This window comes from Meles meles, chromosome 2, assembly GCF_922984935.1.
Source record: "Meles meles chromosome 2, mMelMel3.1 paternal haplotype, whole genome shotgun sequence".
NCBI lineage: Eukaryota > Metazoa > Chordata > Mammalia > Carnivora > Mustelidae > Meles > Meles meles.
In genome coordinates this window covers 57,036,992-57,053,387 of record NC_060067.1, presented here as the reverse complement: position 1 = coordinate 57,053,387, position 16,396 = coordinate 57,036,992, and the positions used below count along the sequence as shown (strand labels likewise).

At 41.6% G+C, this 16,396-nt stretch overlaps 1 protein-coding gene across 10 annotated transcripts in view; it reads right to left on the bottom strand.

Moving 5' to 3' along the window:
- The window catches only part of LDB2 (LIM domain binding 2), a 375,542-nt gene that overhangs the window by 225,331 nt on the left and 133,815 nt on the right, over window positions 1-16,396 (bottom strand). For all 10 annotated transcript variants that reach the window (XM_045998065.1, XM_045998063.1, XM_045998062.1 and 7 more), the window contains exon 2: window positions 15,037-15,139. In XM_045998065.1, coding sequence (XP_045854021.1) covers window positions 15,037-15,139 — 103 coding nt within the window. The remainder of the gene's footprint in view (window positions 1-15,036; window positions 15,140-16,396) is intronic.

Here is a 16,396-nt window from a genome sequence, read left to right as displayed (position 1 = left end):
TAAAATTATCTAGACTCTAGAGTCCCGCTTACAAACCTAGTGAAAGCAGGTACCATGGCTGTCTCATTGACCGTATCTTCAGAGGAAGAGCAGATTGAAGGGCATAGAGGAACACATTTGTTAAGCAAACACACGAGCGGTTAAGTGCACTGTTTCTTACACAATAAGAAGGTTTGGTGTTCTTTTACCTATGACAAGCTCTGGCTGGCTTAATGTGTAGTTAACAGAATTGAACTTATGTGGGCAGACTTGTCCATCCTTCTTCTAGATCCATGGGAGAGGCCGCCAGAGAATGGCATTTCATAACCATAGATGGCTAAGGATTTGGGATTCTCTGTCAGAAAGGGTGGAGGAGAAACAACTGTCCCAAGGCCCTGAAGGGCAGTCACCACAGAGAGAGGATTCGGAGCTCCACGTGGTCAGGCCCACTCCTCCCTTATTGACTAGTGAATATATTAAAAAGTAAAGGACACTCATGGAATTTGACGGTCCTCATCCTATTTTTTAATATGTCTCATGTGCTCAAAGCCATGAAAACCATGGAGAAGCTCCTTAAAGTCAAACCAAACCATTGATCATTTCCCCCCAAATACCTTCTTTGCCTCCCTTGGGATGGGCTTCTTTCACTCTGTTCCTTCCTCATTGACCCCTCACCTTTACCTCTGCCCACCCAAATTCTACACATTGTCTCTGCCATGCCTACCAACCCTTGCCCCTCTGCCAACAGGAAACAACCTCTCTTCTTGGGCTCCACTGGGCATGTTCCACTTGTTTGATGACACTCGTCAAGAAGTCTTAATCGTAACTATGTACTTGCCTCGTGTGTGTGGTAGGTAGAATGCTAGGATGGTCCCCTAGATATCACTCCCCAATGTACACACCCTACATAATTCCCTCCACTTGAGTGTGAGAAAGACCAGTGACTGGGGTGAGGTATCACTTCATGATATATTACATTAAATGGCAGAAGGACCATGCAAATGTAAAGTCCCTAGAGAGACGAATTTTGTGTTCATCAAAAGGGAGACTGCTGTCACCAGGGACCTGACCTGATTGAGTAAGCCCTTCATGTCAGAGAGATCCAGATAATTCTGTTGGCCTTGCAAGAATAAGGTGCCATGTTGTGCAAGAACCACATGCCAGGAAAGAGTGGGAGGCTTCTAGGAGCTGAAAACATTCTCTAGTTAACAGCAAACAAGAAGGTAGGAACTTCCATCTTACCACTGCAATAAACTGAATTTTGTCAGCAACCCTGAGACTTAGATGGGACCATTGTCCCAAGTGACACCTTGATTTCAGCGCTGTGAGACCCTGCACAGAGAATCTAGTTAACCATGTCTGGACTCCTAACCCACAGAAATTGTGAAATAATAAATGTATGTTGATCTAAGCTGCTACATTTGTGGCAATTTGATATGCTACAATAGAAAACTAGAACACCCATCAGATAGGTTGCCTCCAATTTTCTATACATAATTACATTCAATGAATTTTTGAGACTTCCTATTATACTTGACTCCGAGAAATTCCAAAGATGATTCAAAGAACAAAATTAAACATGTCCCCAGAAACCATGTGACTTCTAGACTATAACCACTAAAAAAAGGAGGGTATAATTTTTAACTAGTCACTAAGTAAAGTCTTGTGTTTCATAAAGAATTGAGAGACATGAATTTGAATCCCGTCTGTCACTAACCAGCTGGATTCCCTTGCACAAGTCAAAGTCAAGTCAGCTTCTTGGTATGTTATCTATAAATAATCATTATAATACCTACTTCCTGTTGATAAACTTCCATGTACTGGGGACTGTATATATATTATTTGCAAATACTATTATATCACTGCCAGAGAGGCATTATGTTCATTTTACAGATGAAAACAGTGAGGTTCATAGGAAAGGTCAGAGACCTTAGATATAATAATCAAGGTCACGTGGTTATTGCAGGACAACATTAATATTTGAAGCTTCTCTGTCTGCAACCTGGACTATTTTCCTTCAAAGTGAGGGGTTACTTTGTTACTATAAAGTCCTCTTTAATCGGATCATCCTGGAAGCACAGCCTGAGCGTGCAGTTCGCACAGCACAAGGCAAAGAGAGGGCCCTCCTCCCCCGCACCTCAGAAGTGAGTCACATCTGAGTCCTGGCGCTATAAACGTGTGCAGTCTGAGACAATGACAGAGACCCAGAGCCCAGGCAGGGAGATTGCATGGGTTTAAGAACTCGTTTACTTAGAACAGTGGAAAAGGAAGTCAAGCATGAACTTCTGAGCTTCAAAGATATTCTCAAGGCCCATTTGGGAATAAGCATAAATCTTCAAATTTATCCAAAGTTTAGCAAATTCACAATGACAAATGTAACAGTTCCTCTAAATTGAAGTTCATCTCTTGGCAGTTTTGAAGGCTTGGAGAAAATGCCAGCAACAAGGACTTGGAAGGAAATAAATCTTTAGATTCCCTGAAAACATAGATAGTTATTATGGAAGACATATGGAGGATCCCATACTGCGTTGAAAAAGAGAATTTATAAATGTCAGCTTCGTAGCAGCAATGTTGGAAGGATTTAAGCAATCGACACTTAACTATGATGAGAAAAATATACTGGGGGAATGCTTTTGCCATTAAGAACTAATTATTCTTAACCTGGGCTGTTTCTGGGAGGAACGGATGAGGAGAGAGAGACAGAAGGCTCCGGAATCCAGAGCAAGGAATTAGAATTTCTTTTCACCCAACAGATAACATTTAAAGATCTTCTACTGCTTAAAAAAAGTTGCTGAGAAGCAGGATGGTAAGGACCACAATATGGGTGTCTACGGCAGGAGAGCTGAATTCTGAGTCTGGAGAGGCCTCATTTCTTCATCTCTACAGTATAAATGGTTAATACAACACCTGCTTCCAGGCCCATAGTGAAGATGGAAGGAGACACTACCATCCAGTCTTGCTTACCCAATATTAACCACAGACCTCTTCTCTGTCCCTTAGAGCAGCAGGCATGGAGGCTATAGAGAAGAGTAAGACACTATCCTCTCCCTCCATGAGCTTACAGATGGTCCTGATTTATGAGAGAATTTTATAAACTGCAAAGCATTATCAGAATGCTTGTCATTTTAACTCATTAACCAATCCAAGAGATTACTGCTGGACACATTTGAAAAACATCAACACACGAATCCACTAAGTATTTGACTTTTTTTTTTTCAAATGATATCATAGCAAGAATTACTTATTTTAGACTAAAAATTGGAATCTGTATCTTTTTCGACAAAACCACAGCTAACATTGGAAAGTCTTTTTTTTATTATTATTATTTCCTTTCCAAAAAGAAAGAAGTAATAAATAATATTGCAATTCCAAACCAGGGAAAGTAGGGAGAGAAAAAGTATCATGTGCACTCCTTGTTTTCCTAGGGAGGGGTCATCTTCCCTTCTTTTCCTGAAGGTTCTGAATGCAGATGGTGCCAATTAGACCGTGCCCTGGTTGTCAGCAAAGCCCAGAGCTAAGAATGGGAAGAACAGAGGAAATGCCAACTGTCAAGAGATACAAAGGGACCTCAGGAAAGATACGACAAACGTCTAATGAGAAATATACAACTTTTTAGAACTTCTGTAACTAATGTCGATGAAGCAATACTGAAGACGAGCCTGGATTTAATAAATCTTAAAATTTCCACAACTGGGCCTGCTTGCACAGGGCTGGTGGACCATTTTCTTAAATAAGGCATGGCGCTGGTCTGACATCAGTTTAACAAGGTAATTATCGAGTGAAAAACAGCCGCCGCACTGCTGTGAACCTGAGTAATAACCCTCATAATTACTGATTTGGGGGCCCATCTTTTTTTTAAAAAATAATAGATCTCTAAGTACTACAGCATTTTATAGGAAATACATGTGGGTACAGTGTCTAGAAGTATGGGGTACTATTAAAGATATAATTAGCAGTTTATTTACATAATCCATCAAATACCATTTATCATTTCTGTCATGGTTCTATTGAAGAGAAGCAAACAGGCACAGGGACTTTAAGCTCCTTTACGTAGGCAACCTTGGTAAAGTTGATTGTGACCAAATTTTGTAAGGCCTAAAAGTTGGACATTCCTAAATACCTCAACTGAAAAGTGAACCAACATAGCTGACTTTATCAAATGCTTGTATGCTTTCATACACAGGACACGACACACATTTCCAGAGGAAATTTTACGTGGACAAAAGTACCTTTCAGGTAACTAACTTCCATTTTTGAACAATTTTCAAACTTGTCTTAATTCTGAAACACAGACACAAATGGTCATTCTTTCACCGAGAACTACCGGAAATGGTTGATTTTTCCTGGAATGTGAGAGCAGCACAGAAATACCATGTGCATCTGTGAAGAAACACCCTCCCGCATATTACTGACTAGGCTTGCCTCCTAATTCAATTCTGGAAGAACTCCTCTGTTCTTTCATTGCCCTCAATGTAAACTAACCCATCCTAGCATAGCAAATAATGTATTTTTCAAAGTAAAACACTAACAATAAAATTGTAAATAAGATTATTTGAAGGCAGGATGAAGTCAGACATCGGTACTTCCAGAAAAGTTTGTAAAAATAGTATAAAGCTCGGGGTGCCTGGGTGGCTCAGTGGGTTAAAGCCTCTGCCTTTGGCTCAGGTCATGATCCCAGGGTCCTGGGATTGAGCCCCACATCAGTCTCTCTGCTCTGGGAACAGAGCCTGCTTCCTCCTCTCTCTCTGCCTGCCTCTCTGCCTACTTGTGATCTCTGTCTGTCAAATAAATAAATAAAATCTTTAAAAAAAAATAGTATAAAGCTCTATTTGCTCTAGATAAAATGGAGAACTTGTCTCATAAAAAGGGAGTAGTTTTATTACCATGTTCCCAAGTCACCTTTCTTACTCTTTCTACAGATCTTCAAAATGATTCTGAACCTCAATTATTGTCAGTTTGAAGTCTTCCTGCATTATCGAAAAGCCAAAGACACATGTTGCACCATGGAAGTTCTCATCCAAGAGGAGATTAAAGGCAGCACCAATTAGGAAAGGACAAACTTCACAAAAATAAACAACTACATCATGATGGTTGTGTGAAGCTGATTCTCTTGGAATGATAATAAAAGCAAAATACATGAAAGCACCAAGTTCTACAAGCTCCTGAATTCAAATACTCTAACATGACTACCTTGATTAAACAATAAATACTCAAACACACCACGATGGGTGATTTCATCATGGAGACTTTCTTAATGAAATTCACCTGAACATCACTTAATACAGTTGGTAGATAATGCAAATTTAACCCGACTGCAACAAATGCTTTATTTTACTTCACTTGCATAAACGAGGTGCATCTACAACATGAAAAACAGCACAAAAGTGAAGATTAAGTTATACATTGACTTGTGGGGACGATGTCCCAGATAAGCTCACCCCACTAAACAAGATCACAAATCAGAATTACACAAAGGAAATGCTGCATACATCTCAGCTTAGCACTGGTTTTCCAAATGTTTTATGTTTAAAAGTGATACCAATATTGCATTCTGAATAGAGTCTAAAAATATAGTGGTAACCATTATTAAGAACAAGTTCATAAACAAAAGCAGAAGGCATCTATTTAAAAAGATCTGGTAAAGGCCTGCAAATAGTAAAGTCCTAGAAACAATAGTTCACCAGATCTTTATCATCTCCAAGGCACGAGATTTTGCTCATTCGTTTTCTTATTGCCAAGGCAGAGAAAGGGGACACATGGAAAGTCCTTGAGAAATGTTAAATAGAAAATGGGCATTTCAACTGAAATTAAATACATTAAGATTCATTCAGTAAGATTCATGTACCTACTTAACCATTGCTGAGGACTACTTATTCTATGAAATTTGCTGGCACAATTGGACTTAATAGGAGATCAGGAGATTAACCAAGTGGTGCAATTACCATCCCATGGGCCAAAGCACTAAAGGAAAAAAAAAATCATTCCTGGTATTGTGGGTTTGGTAGATGGGATCTTAATTTGGTGTTTAAAATGTGAGTCTCAAATCTTTGTTCTGTTTGTGGTTAAATTTCCAAATTGCTCTGTGACATTTCTGTTACTTCCTAATACAAAATGAGTTGCTACAACTTGAGATTGTGATGGTGGAAACTTCTTAAAACAGGGGGGAAAGCATAAGTGCAATGATGTGTCTGTGGTCTAAATAATCAAACCCCTTGAGTAATATTCATACTACTGACCTGCACTACGTCATTCATTCAGTCCACAAAAATTTCTGAAAGCCTTATATTTCCAAGGTGTTGTGGCAAGATGTTTTCTGTCATGGCTGTAGGAAATGAAGAATCTCAGAAGATTAGAAAGAAGTCTTTGCCAGCCTGAGTCTTTTGTCTCTAAAGTATATTTGGTCACTCCCTTCTCAATGCCTCATGGTACTTTGCCAGCCCGACTCTTCCAGTGTTGATGTCATTGCCTTAAAGTTAATCGTTTGTGTGTCTCTCCCTTCTTTAACTGTAAGCTCCTTTAAGGCAGGCGATCAGGCAATCACCACACCCATGTGTGTATGCTGAGCACCTGCACAAATGCTGGCGTAGTCAACTGTGGAATGCTTGCAATGGGGACTTTGGATTTAAATTCAGGGAGTCTTCAGCCTGCACTCCCACCCTCTGTTGAGCTGTTTCATTCTACAGGTGGGGCTGGTGAGTACAGCTGCTAAACACAGAGGCAAGACCACTGTGAATAACAGGGCCAGGTAAATCTCTTAGAACTTATTTTCATATGAGGGCTAATGCTTACATCCCATTGCATCTACTCTGGAATTACCAAGATTTCATATCTGAGTATGGACTGGGTTCCTTCAAGTAGGGCTCCCAGATTTAGGAAAGAAAAACACAGGACACCTAGTTAATTTTGGATTTTAGATAAATGACAAATAATTTTAGAGCATAAATATGTCCCAAGCATTGCATCTGTATACTTACATTTTATCTAGCAACCCTATCTTTAAAAGGATCAGTAATTTGGAGGTAATGAGAATTGGGTGAGACATTTCTCAATAATTTTTTGTTGGGCAGAGCATTTATTTTCTTCAGGCCTCAGATAATAAATACCACCAGCACCACCTGCCATTGTGACAATGGAAAAAAAAAAAAAAAAAGCCACGTTTGTCCTGTTACTCACTATGGTGTATTGCCATCTTGGTTTGAGAACCATAGGAAGGAGATAGGAATAGGAATGCACTCCATGAAGCCAAGAGTCAGGAAATGCATGTGCCAGGATCCCATGGATACCATAGTCACACAGTCTCAAAAACAACTATATAATGTCCATTTCCTTACTAATACCTCATTCAGACCTCCCAACTAAATTCTTATGGGCAATCAGAGAGGCCTGACATGCTCCAATCTGTGTATTTGACAATGAATTTTAACCCCTGAGAAAAGATCCAACAATCATCCCAGATTTCTTAACAGTTTGACATATAAAGGGAAAATTAAAAGTCACCATCCTAAAGATCAATTATAAATATGATAATAATTATATATTTGACTTGTACGGCACTTTAAATTTGTTCAAAGCACTTTTCTGTCCATTATCTCATGTGACCATTAGTGTGGTATTTATTAGTGATGAGAGAATGGAATGTCTGCTCAATCTATTGTTACAGCCAATTTGCAACTTTTGATATCAGTTTGAAACCACAAATGGGAAGACATTCAGTCTCTTTTTTCCCTTTCAGAAGTCTGTCAGTTGTGAGCTTTCTCTTAAGTCTTTTTTTATAGCTAGCCCCAGATTTTGTATTAATGTCACATGAATATTTTCTTTTTGAGCTACTTAGTTGATTATGTTAACTTAAGGTAAGAGTCTTAAATAGAATGAAATCAAAAGTAAATGAAAAAATTTGTGATGAACTGCCTTCCTTTCAAAAAACTGTCTGCAGAATATTAAAAAAACAAAACAAAACAAAACAAAAAAACTGCTTCTTTATGACAATGTCTGGCAAATAGCAGAAACTTGTTGAGTTCTGAAGGAATGAATCAAGGAATGAGTACAGGTGCAAATGAACTTCAAATGAAAGTCCGCTTTCGTCCTAACTTAATTTACTCCACATCTTGCCAGCCTAATGAAGACTGCCGTTTAAAAGGGTCACACAAGCAAATCACAACTTCAGAGGCTAGAGCCGCCCAGAAACCATTTAATGCAGCTCCATGCAAAGGAAAGCTTCTCCCCTGCCCCCCAGAGTCATCTGAGACAAAGACATCTATGTCAGGATGCAACAAAGATGCCACAATCATCTGGTAATTAACAATCAAGGCCTACTCTGGGTAGGTGCATTCTTTCCTCTAAGATACACTTCCTAATGCAAAGTCCATTTCCTTTCATCTGGCCATCAGTAAGCAAAATATGGAGCATATAAGTGCCTAGCACAGTGGCTGGCACTCAATAAGTGTTTAACAGCTCCTTGTTCCCTGAGCAAAATACAGAGTGGAAACCTCACCCTTTTTTGAACAGGTCATCATTGTAATAGTTTGGGACTTGTTCATTTATTTTTTTAAGAGAAATTTTATTTATTTATTGTACAGAGAGAGAGAGATCCTAAGCACACAGAGCAGCAGGCAGAGAGAGAGGGGGAAGCAGGCTCCCCACTGAGCACAGAGCACAATGCGGGGCTTGATCCCAGGACTCTGAGATCATGACCTGAGCCGAAGGCAGAGGCTTAACCCACTGAGCCACCCAGGCACCCCAGGACATGTTTAAATTGCCATCTTCATCTTTAAATTCTTAAGGTTCCCATATAGAAAGAAGACAGGTCTGATTTGCCCAAATCCCGAGTTCTTCCTGCTATGTGCCAACTGACTGGATGAGTAGTAGGAATTATCCTCTATTTTAATTCCATGTATTTATTCATGCAGTAAGTATTTTCCATGGGCAGCACTCGGCAAAGGTTACATGTAATTTAATCTTATTTAATCTTCACATGTACCCTCTGATGTTGGCATTATTATTATCTTAATGCTGCATATGAGGAAATTGAGGTTAAGACAGTTTAAGCAACATGCCTCATGTCCTTCGCATGCCTACATCACACAGCTGTACTGGAACAAAAAGCTCAAAATGAATCTGCATGGATCCAAAGACCATAATTTTGATCTTTACCTTCATCAATTTTTAAACAACTGAGGAGTTTTCAGAGAAACAAAGTTGCTGTACTGAGGAAGATCTCAAGGGCCAGCTGGCACTTGTCTCGTGAGAAAGCATAGGGTCTTTAAGCACCAGCGACACCAACCTGGGCCTCTTCAGATCTGGGTGAATTCTATAGAGGCCTTGTTCATAGAAAAGACACGCACAGATTGGAGCCTTTCCAATCCGTGTAAACCCCTTCTCCCCATGTGCTGCAGTGAACCCTTTCTGCACTTTTTTAAACGGCCACATTTGTGCCAAGTAGTTACTATATGCCGTGTCAAAACACCTATGCATATATTCAAGGAGTGATTTTCCCAGAAATACATTTTTAATCATGCAATATTATATTAGAAAAAGAGAAAGTTGAGGAGGGGGAGAAATGCTTTCAGAATTCCTATATAGCAAGCACAATAAAAACACAGCTGGATGACGTGAGCCAATAAAAAGCAGGAGAAAAATAGTAACCAGAGATAGCGAAGCTACTTGAGGCTCGTAGAATTTCTCTACCTTAGGGGGACACATCCAAATACACAACACATAAAAACACATATTACAAGACAAAATTGAAGAACTTCGTTAATATCGCAATGCTCTCGGAGCTTCCGGGAAAAAAAGGGATGTGAGGAAGCAAATGTTAAGGAGAAACAGCAAGTATAGGAATGGCTCCACTGAGGGGCAGATGGGCAATGCTTCACAGTATCAGATGGGACCGGATGACTGAGGACAACAGAAGAAAATAAGGGCATGGGGGACGATATGTTCTAAAACAATTTTCTTTTTTTGTTGTTGAGAGAAATTTTCTTTTTTTGTTGTTGAGTGAAATGTCCCCCCAACCCCCTGCAGTTACAGAGAAAAAAACATCAGTCTTGGACTAATGTGACTGTGTAAATGTGTTGTCTCGCGAGAACTCCTTAGTCAAGATAAAATAAGTATATGATCGAAAATTACTGGATCCACCAACCCCAAATTACAAACAACAGTTGAAGGATTCGTGACAGGTGGCTCAGCTGGTTAACTGTCCAACTCTTGATTTCGGCTCAGGTCATGATCTTAAGGCCATGAAATCAAGCCCCTCATCCAGCTCCACACTCACCAGGGAGTCTGCTGGAGGTCCCCCCCACCCCCTGCTCCCTCCTCATCCTTCCCCTGCTCATGCTCACTCACACTCTCTCTAAAAAAATAAATTAAAAAGAAAAAAAAATTTAAATGGATTAATGATAATTTTGTCTGAATTGTCCTAGATCTCAATCTGGAGGCAGAAATGCACACAGTAGAATTCAATCAAACAGTAGCTATTTAAGGAGCATTTTCAAAGTGCTGGAAACTCTGCTGAACTTTATAAACATCATCTCAACAAGCCCTCCCTTTTTGGGTGAGGTCACTGATGCTCACCAACTACACAAGTAGTAAAAGACAAACCCGGGTTGGAGCTCAGGTTTCAGACCCCAAGCCCCTGACTAAAGCCTTTTCTCTGAAAAGCAGGCCAATGGGCAGCGCCCTGAAACAAGATGGCTTTTTGGCAGTTATATCATTTTTACCTTAATTTCCAAGGCAATGCCAACCTAGACATACTTTAGTGTTTGGAGTCTTCAGTCTCTCAAAGTACAAAGCCTCACACATTCTTAATCACCTTCTGCTTTCTCTTCTCCTGCTGACCATAATCTATGCACCAGAAATAATAGGGAGTTTCTGAGGAAAGCCTTGAAGGACACAGTCTCTTCTGTGCTGCATTTCAGTAGAAACTGACCAAGAGAAGGCTTGTGTGACTTCCAGCCAAACAGCGAGTCTTTGCAGCAAGTTCTGCACATGGAGCCCATTTGAAAAACTTCACGACACAGAAGCTACGAGAATGCATTGTTACCAATAGTAATCATCAGTGCTGCCAACTGTATGCTTCAAATGGTCTGAGGCTCTTTGACTGTGCTATCTCACTTAATTTTCACACAAGCCAATGACAGTTTTATGACATCTTGCGGAGGAGGAAATGGAAGTTCTGTTCATGAATCAAAGCACAAATTAACATTCAAACGTGCTTGCTACATGGTGCAACCCCCCGTCCTATCCAATGTCATGAGAATCAGGAGAACTTTCTCCTTGCATCTCTCCCAGCAAAGAGAGATCTCCTGAATGAACCACATCTTTCCTACAGATGAAGAGCATGGCCAACGTGGACCTGGACACAGCCTGGGTCTCCTGGGGGGTTACCCGTACCATCTCCCAAAGGGTGTTTGTGATGGTCGCACAGGGAGAGAATGGTACAGGACACCATTCCTTTACATGCACAAAAAGGAGTAGAGAACTAGAAGTACTTGCTTGAGGCTCACAATGAGGGATCAACCTGAAAATGATCACTTTTGTACAAGACAGGGAAGGGAACAGCAGATCGTGCTGGACTTAGCATTATAAAGTAAACATACCCAGGGCATGAGAACGTCATCCCTCTGATCCTCTTTGCCTTCCATGTCAAGGAAGCCGTGGTAATTATTTGTGGCTTCTGGTCCTGGAAATGTGTGAACTGACAAATCCATTTTTTTCCCTTTAGCTACGGGGTGATGTAGACATGAGATGGGGTAGGGAAAGGAGGGTGCCCTGGCTTTGACTCTGGAGCCAGCCGACCTGAGACCCAATGACTCACCACCTGGGGTTCACTGGACCAAGTTTCCATTTTCAGAAAGGACGCTTTTCAGCTTCAACTGTCTTTAACTACTGATCTGCTGACAAAGAGGGAATTACCTGTCTCAGGTCTCTTCCCCACTTGAGATTCCATGTCACGCAGGGAGAAAACTACCTCTTGGAACTGCCCACATCTCCAGCTGCTAAAGAAACACCTTCCTGATGCTTGCACCAGGCAGGGACGCACAGCTCAATTTCATGGCCTGCTAACCTTGTCCACCTGTCACCTCGCAACACCAACCTCACCCCCTGTCTTCCAGGAAGACATCAGCAGTCTCCATCTGGTCCTGTCATAATCCACCTGAGGAGGGAGTTACCCTCCCGCCAATAAGGAGAGGAAAGGGCTTGGGGACGGGATTGATGATCAATACGGAGGAGTTTTCTGAAAGAGAAGCTGTATGCTGCCTCCGAAAGCATAATTATTTCCTGAATTATTATATTGCTGGTTCCCTCTTCTAGCTTAAAGTAGATCAGACCTTATTCTAGAGCTTCTCTGAAAACACCAGCAGAGCACTATAGATCACGTTCTTCCCACTTTAGAAAGTCTTGTGATTTAGGTCAAGGAATTGTTTTGCCAACATACTGTTTGGTGTTATAAACTTTTCCCCAAATGTCCATTATTCATTCAATCATCCATTCAACAAATATTTATTGAGCACCTATTGTGTACAACTTCCTGTATGAATCTGAGAATTCAGCAATAAATAATAGAAAGCTCATGTTCACACGGAGATGACATTCTAATAGGATGGTGACAGACACCAAGTAAATAAGCCAACACATATTATAGGATTTACTGTAGTTTAGAGATAAGATATCTTAGAGTCAGACGGACCCTGTAAACACATAGAGATGGGGAGAGAAAAGGAAGGAAAAAATTTTTTTTTCTAGTAGAGGCTAAATAAACTCCATCTGACATATTTCCTTGTACCTAAGATAATTGTAATTTGGGGAAATTTTTCACATAGAGAAATGGAATAGCCACGTCTTGTTTTCTTTCGCAGAAATTCAGGATTGTCAGCTCCCCAGGAGGTCTCGAGGAAGAGCTGTAGCCTGCTGCCCAACACTGGCAGGTGTTTTCACAGCCTGGCACTCACTGCCTGGACGGCGAACGGGTTAAGGTGTCAGCGCCAGAGCTGGGAGCGCTGCATAAACAGCGTGCGTCAGGCGTTCTAAGCATGCTTCCTCTTCCCTGTCTCCCTGTCCTGGGCTGTCAATCACCTGTCACTTGCCCACACATCAGCATTGTGCACATCACCAGGCTGTCAGCAAAGCAGCTGATGAGACTCGGCTCCAAACTGTCAATCATCTTTGCTTCTCTTCTCTGCTCGGGAAATATTTTGGCTCACAGAAACAAAGAAACCTGGACAACAATGGCTTATAGTCAGGCGTTTACTCTTGTGCATGGGTATAAGTAAGATCTTAAATCGGTGCTGATCATGCCTTACCCTCAAATGGTGCTGGGGTTGGGGGCTGGGCAGAAGGAAGACTGAAACCCTGTTGCGTTAGTATGATGTACTCTAAAACTGTAATTCTAGTTCCCTGAGCAGACCCTGATGGATTCACAAAGCAAACACAAAAACAAAAACAAGCAAACCCCCCAAAACAAAAAAACAAAACAAAATGAAACAAAGAAACCCACAAGAACATAAAACATTGATAACTGGAAGTTATCTGAGCTTATGCCTTTACAGAAAATAAGAAGGCTCAGAGGATGGATGACTGCGTGGTTCGAAATTATTCACCATTGATCAGGCAGGCTTTTGGGGAGAGAGTAATTGTTGGATTGCAGAGTTCATTTATCTCCCAGGACTCCTGAAACAGCGGCTTCTGCACCCGACTCTCCTACTCTCCAGGGCATGAGGCTGCTTGGGGGCACCCACACACAGGAAAGCAAGTTCACTCTGCAGGACCCCCATGAGCTGGGCTTGCCAGTGATTACGACGGGAGTCCTTATGTTGAATGAAAAGACACTCTAAAACAACCCACTGTCTGGCAGACCAGCAGCCCCTCTCGCCCAAAATACTTACCAGAAACATCCCGCACCCTTAAAAGCCCACAACAAAGAAATCTAAAGAGATGTTCCTGGCAATGAGTTCCAATTGGGCAGCAAGTTCAAGTTGTCCTGCTCTCCCCAGTTTGCCACTTGGGCAAAATCACCATGCATGTATTAGCATAATTAATCAGCTCATCATAGAATAGATCCAAATACGACTAAGGTGTCCAAAGTCCTCTAAAGTTAAAAACAAAAAAGGAAAAAACTCTAGTGCCTTTGAAACACATTTAGCAACAATCAGACTTTTAATCATGTTTCTCATGAGTCTTATTATCTATCATTGCCCAATGCTCTGGATTGGCGGGTTCGTACACACGGCAGTTGGTTCCATCATCATCTCTGTGTTTGTGACATTTGGGGTGTTCTACCCTCTGACAGATCCTTTCATACGTGCAACCTGATTTCTGAAAACACATCGCTTTCTGATCTAACCGGACATTAATTGCTTTTGTGCTGATGTTTCTATGCCTCTTGGTCTTATAGCACAACTAGCAAATCTGATCTCTGACAAGTTGGCTGATCCTAATCAGGACAAATCCGCTGCTACCCAAGGTGCCACAGGCAGTAATTTGAGGATCTTTACAGAGTTATCACTCGCTGGAAAGACAAGGGACTATAATTCTGTCAACACTAATCCAAAACTGTATGTTCAAGGCAGGGGTGGCCTCTCTCCCCCACCCCCAAGAAAAGATAGCACTTGTCAGATAAATACCTGAGATAATTGATAAGAAGAAATTAGGAGGCTGTGGCTGATGCAGTGACTATGAGAATTTCTTTCTTTCTTTCTTTCAGGAACCTTCAGAAGCGGAACATTGGGTGTAAAGTGTCAGCTATCAGGGATAAAGCAAGGTCACAGAGAAGAGGTGGATGGAAACCCCGCCATCCAGCTCCCACTTATCATTGGGTGACTTGGCTCATATTTGCCTCACTCGCTAAACAGACAGGTGCCCAAACATTCTCAGCCTTGAAGGAAAACTCTCTCAGCCGACTCAGGCTGCCACCCGGTGACAAAGCCCTGATGGGAAGCAAGAACCTCCTCAGGATGGGAGTTACTGTCAGACTGTCAGCCCTGTGCTATTCTCCGAAGACCCCTGTGGTTTTCTTATAGGCGCAAAAAGAAGAAATATGAGAAAAATAAACTTCTTTCTTACTGTATCGCTTTGGTCCATCTTCCAAACAAAATGAAAGGGTTAATGTGGCGTCGTCTTCAAAAAACTCGGTGGCAAACGCGTCCCACCAGAGGTTGTCGCTATCCTGCAAAGAGACAGATCATTTATTTAACAGGCGAGAACAGAAACTACCTCACAAGAGGAAAAGGAAAGCAAAAGGAAAGACAAACCCAGCCACCTCTTGCTTGTTACTCAGCATATGTGTGTGGGTGTTCTAGAAGGCGGGTGGGCGAGCGTGTGGTCACTCCTCAAATTAATTGCCTCAAATGGGGACTGAATTCCAATTCAACAAATGAGTGAACGCGAACTGAATGAAAATTAATTCTCCAGGACATATTTGGGGAGATTTAATAAATGTACTTTGGAACACAATGTGACATTTCTTAACAAAAAGGGTTTACATTTCATGTAAAATGCATTTAACTTCTTTTTGGGCATTCTTTCTCTCTGCTCTTTTCAGAATTTGATTTTACAAACAGAAACCACCATATCACAACCAGGTTAAGGAGAGTACATTTTTAAGAGATAATCAGTTCAAAAGGGGGGTGTGTGTGACTTGTAGCCCCACCCTATGCAAACGTCCTATGAGATACAGATATTGCCGCAGACAGAGGATACATAACTGTCCAGGGTTGTACAAACACCCATCACATGCATATGGATCGTTCTCGAGGATTGTTTTAAGATTATAGGCAATCTTGTTGCCTTGTTAATAACATGATCATTAAAAATAGAGCAGTTCAGCAGAATGCAAACTATCCATGTGAACTCTGTCATGGATTGTGCGTCTCTCTCTCTCTTTTTTTTTTTAAGATTTTATTTATTTATTTGACAGAGAGAGATCACAAGTAGACAGAGAGGCAGGCAGAGAGAGAGAAGGGGAAGCAGGCTCGCCGCTGAGCAGAGAGCCCCATGCGGGACTCGATCCCAGGACCCTGAGATCATGACCTGAGCCGAAAGCAGGGGCTTAACCCACTGAGCCACCCAGGCGCCCGGATTGTGTGTCTCTTGTTCATCCAGAAAACACTTTGAAACTGGCCCGGTTCAAGGCAGTTAAAATCACTGTTAATCATTGGGGGGGACGGGGGCTCCTATCAGAGTGAATCAGGAGGGTTACGCCAAGCGTCATATTCCAAAAGGGGGCATCACAGCTGCCCTTGTGCTCTGCATCTTGCCCCGTGTGCCCCCAAATTCTTAAGCACAATCTTTTCCCAGAGAATCGCTGGTCTGTGCCAAACTTTAGGAGTAGATGTCCTGCAGCTGCCTGTCGGGGAGGGGGGCAGCTCCCCACTCAGTGGCCCCCACTGACGTGGCCCAGGTGGAGAAACTGCAAGCCTCTCTT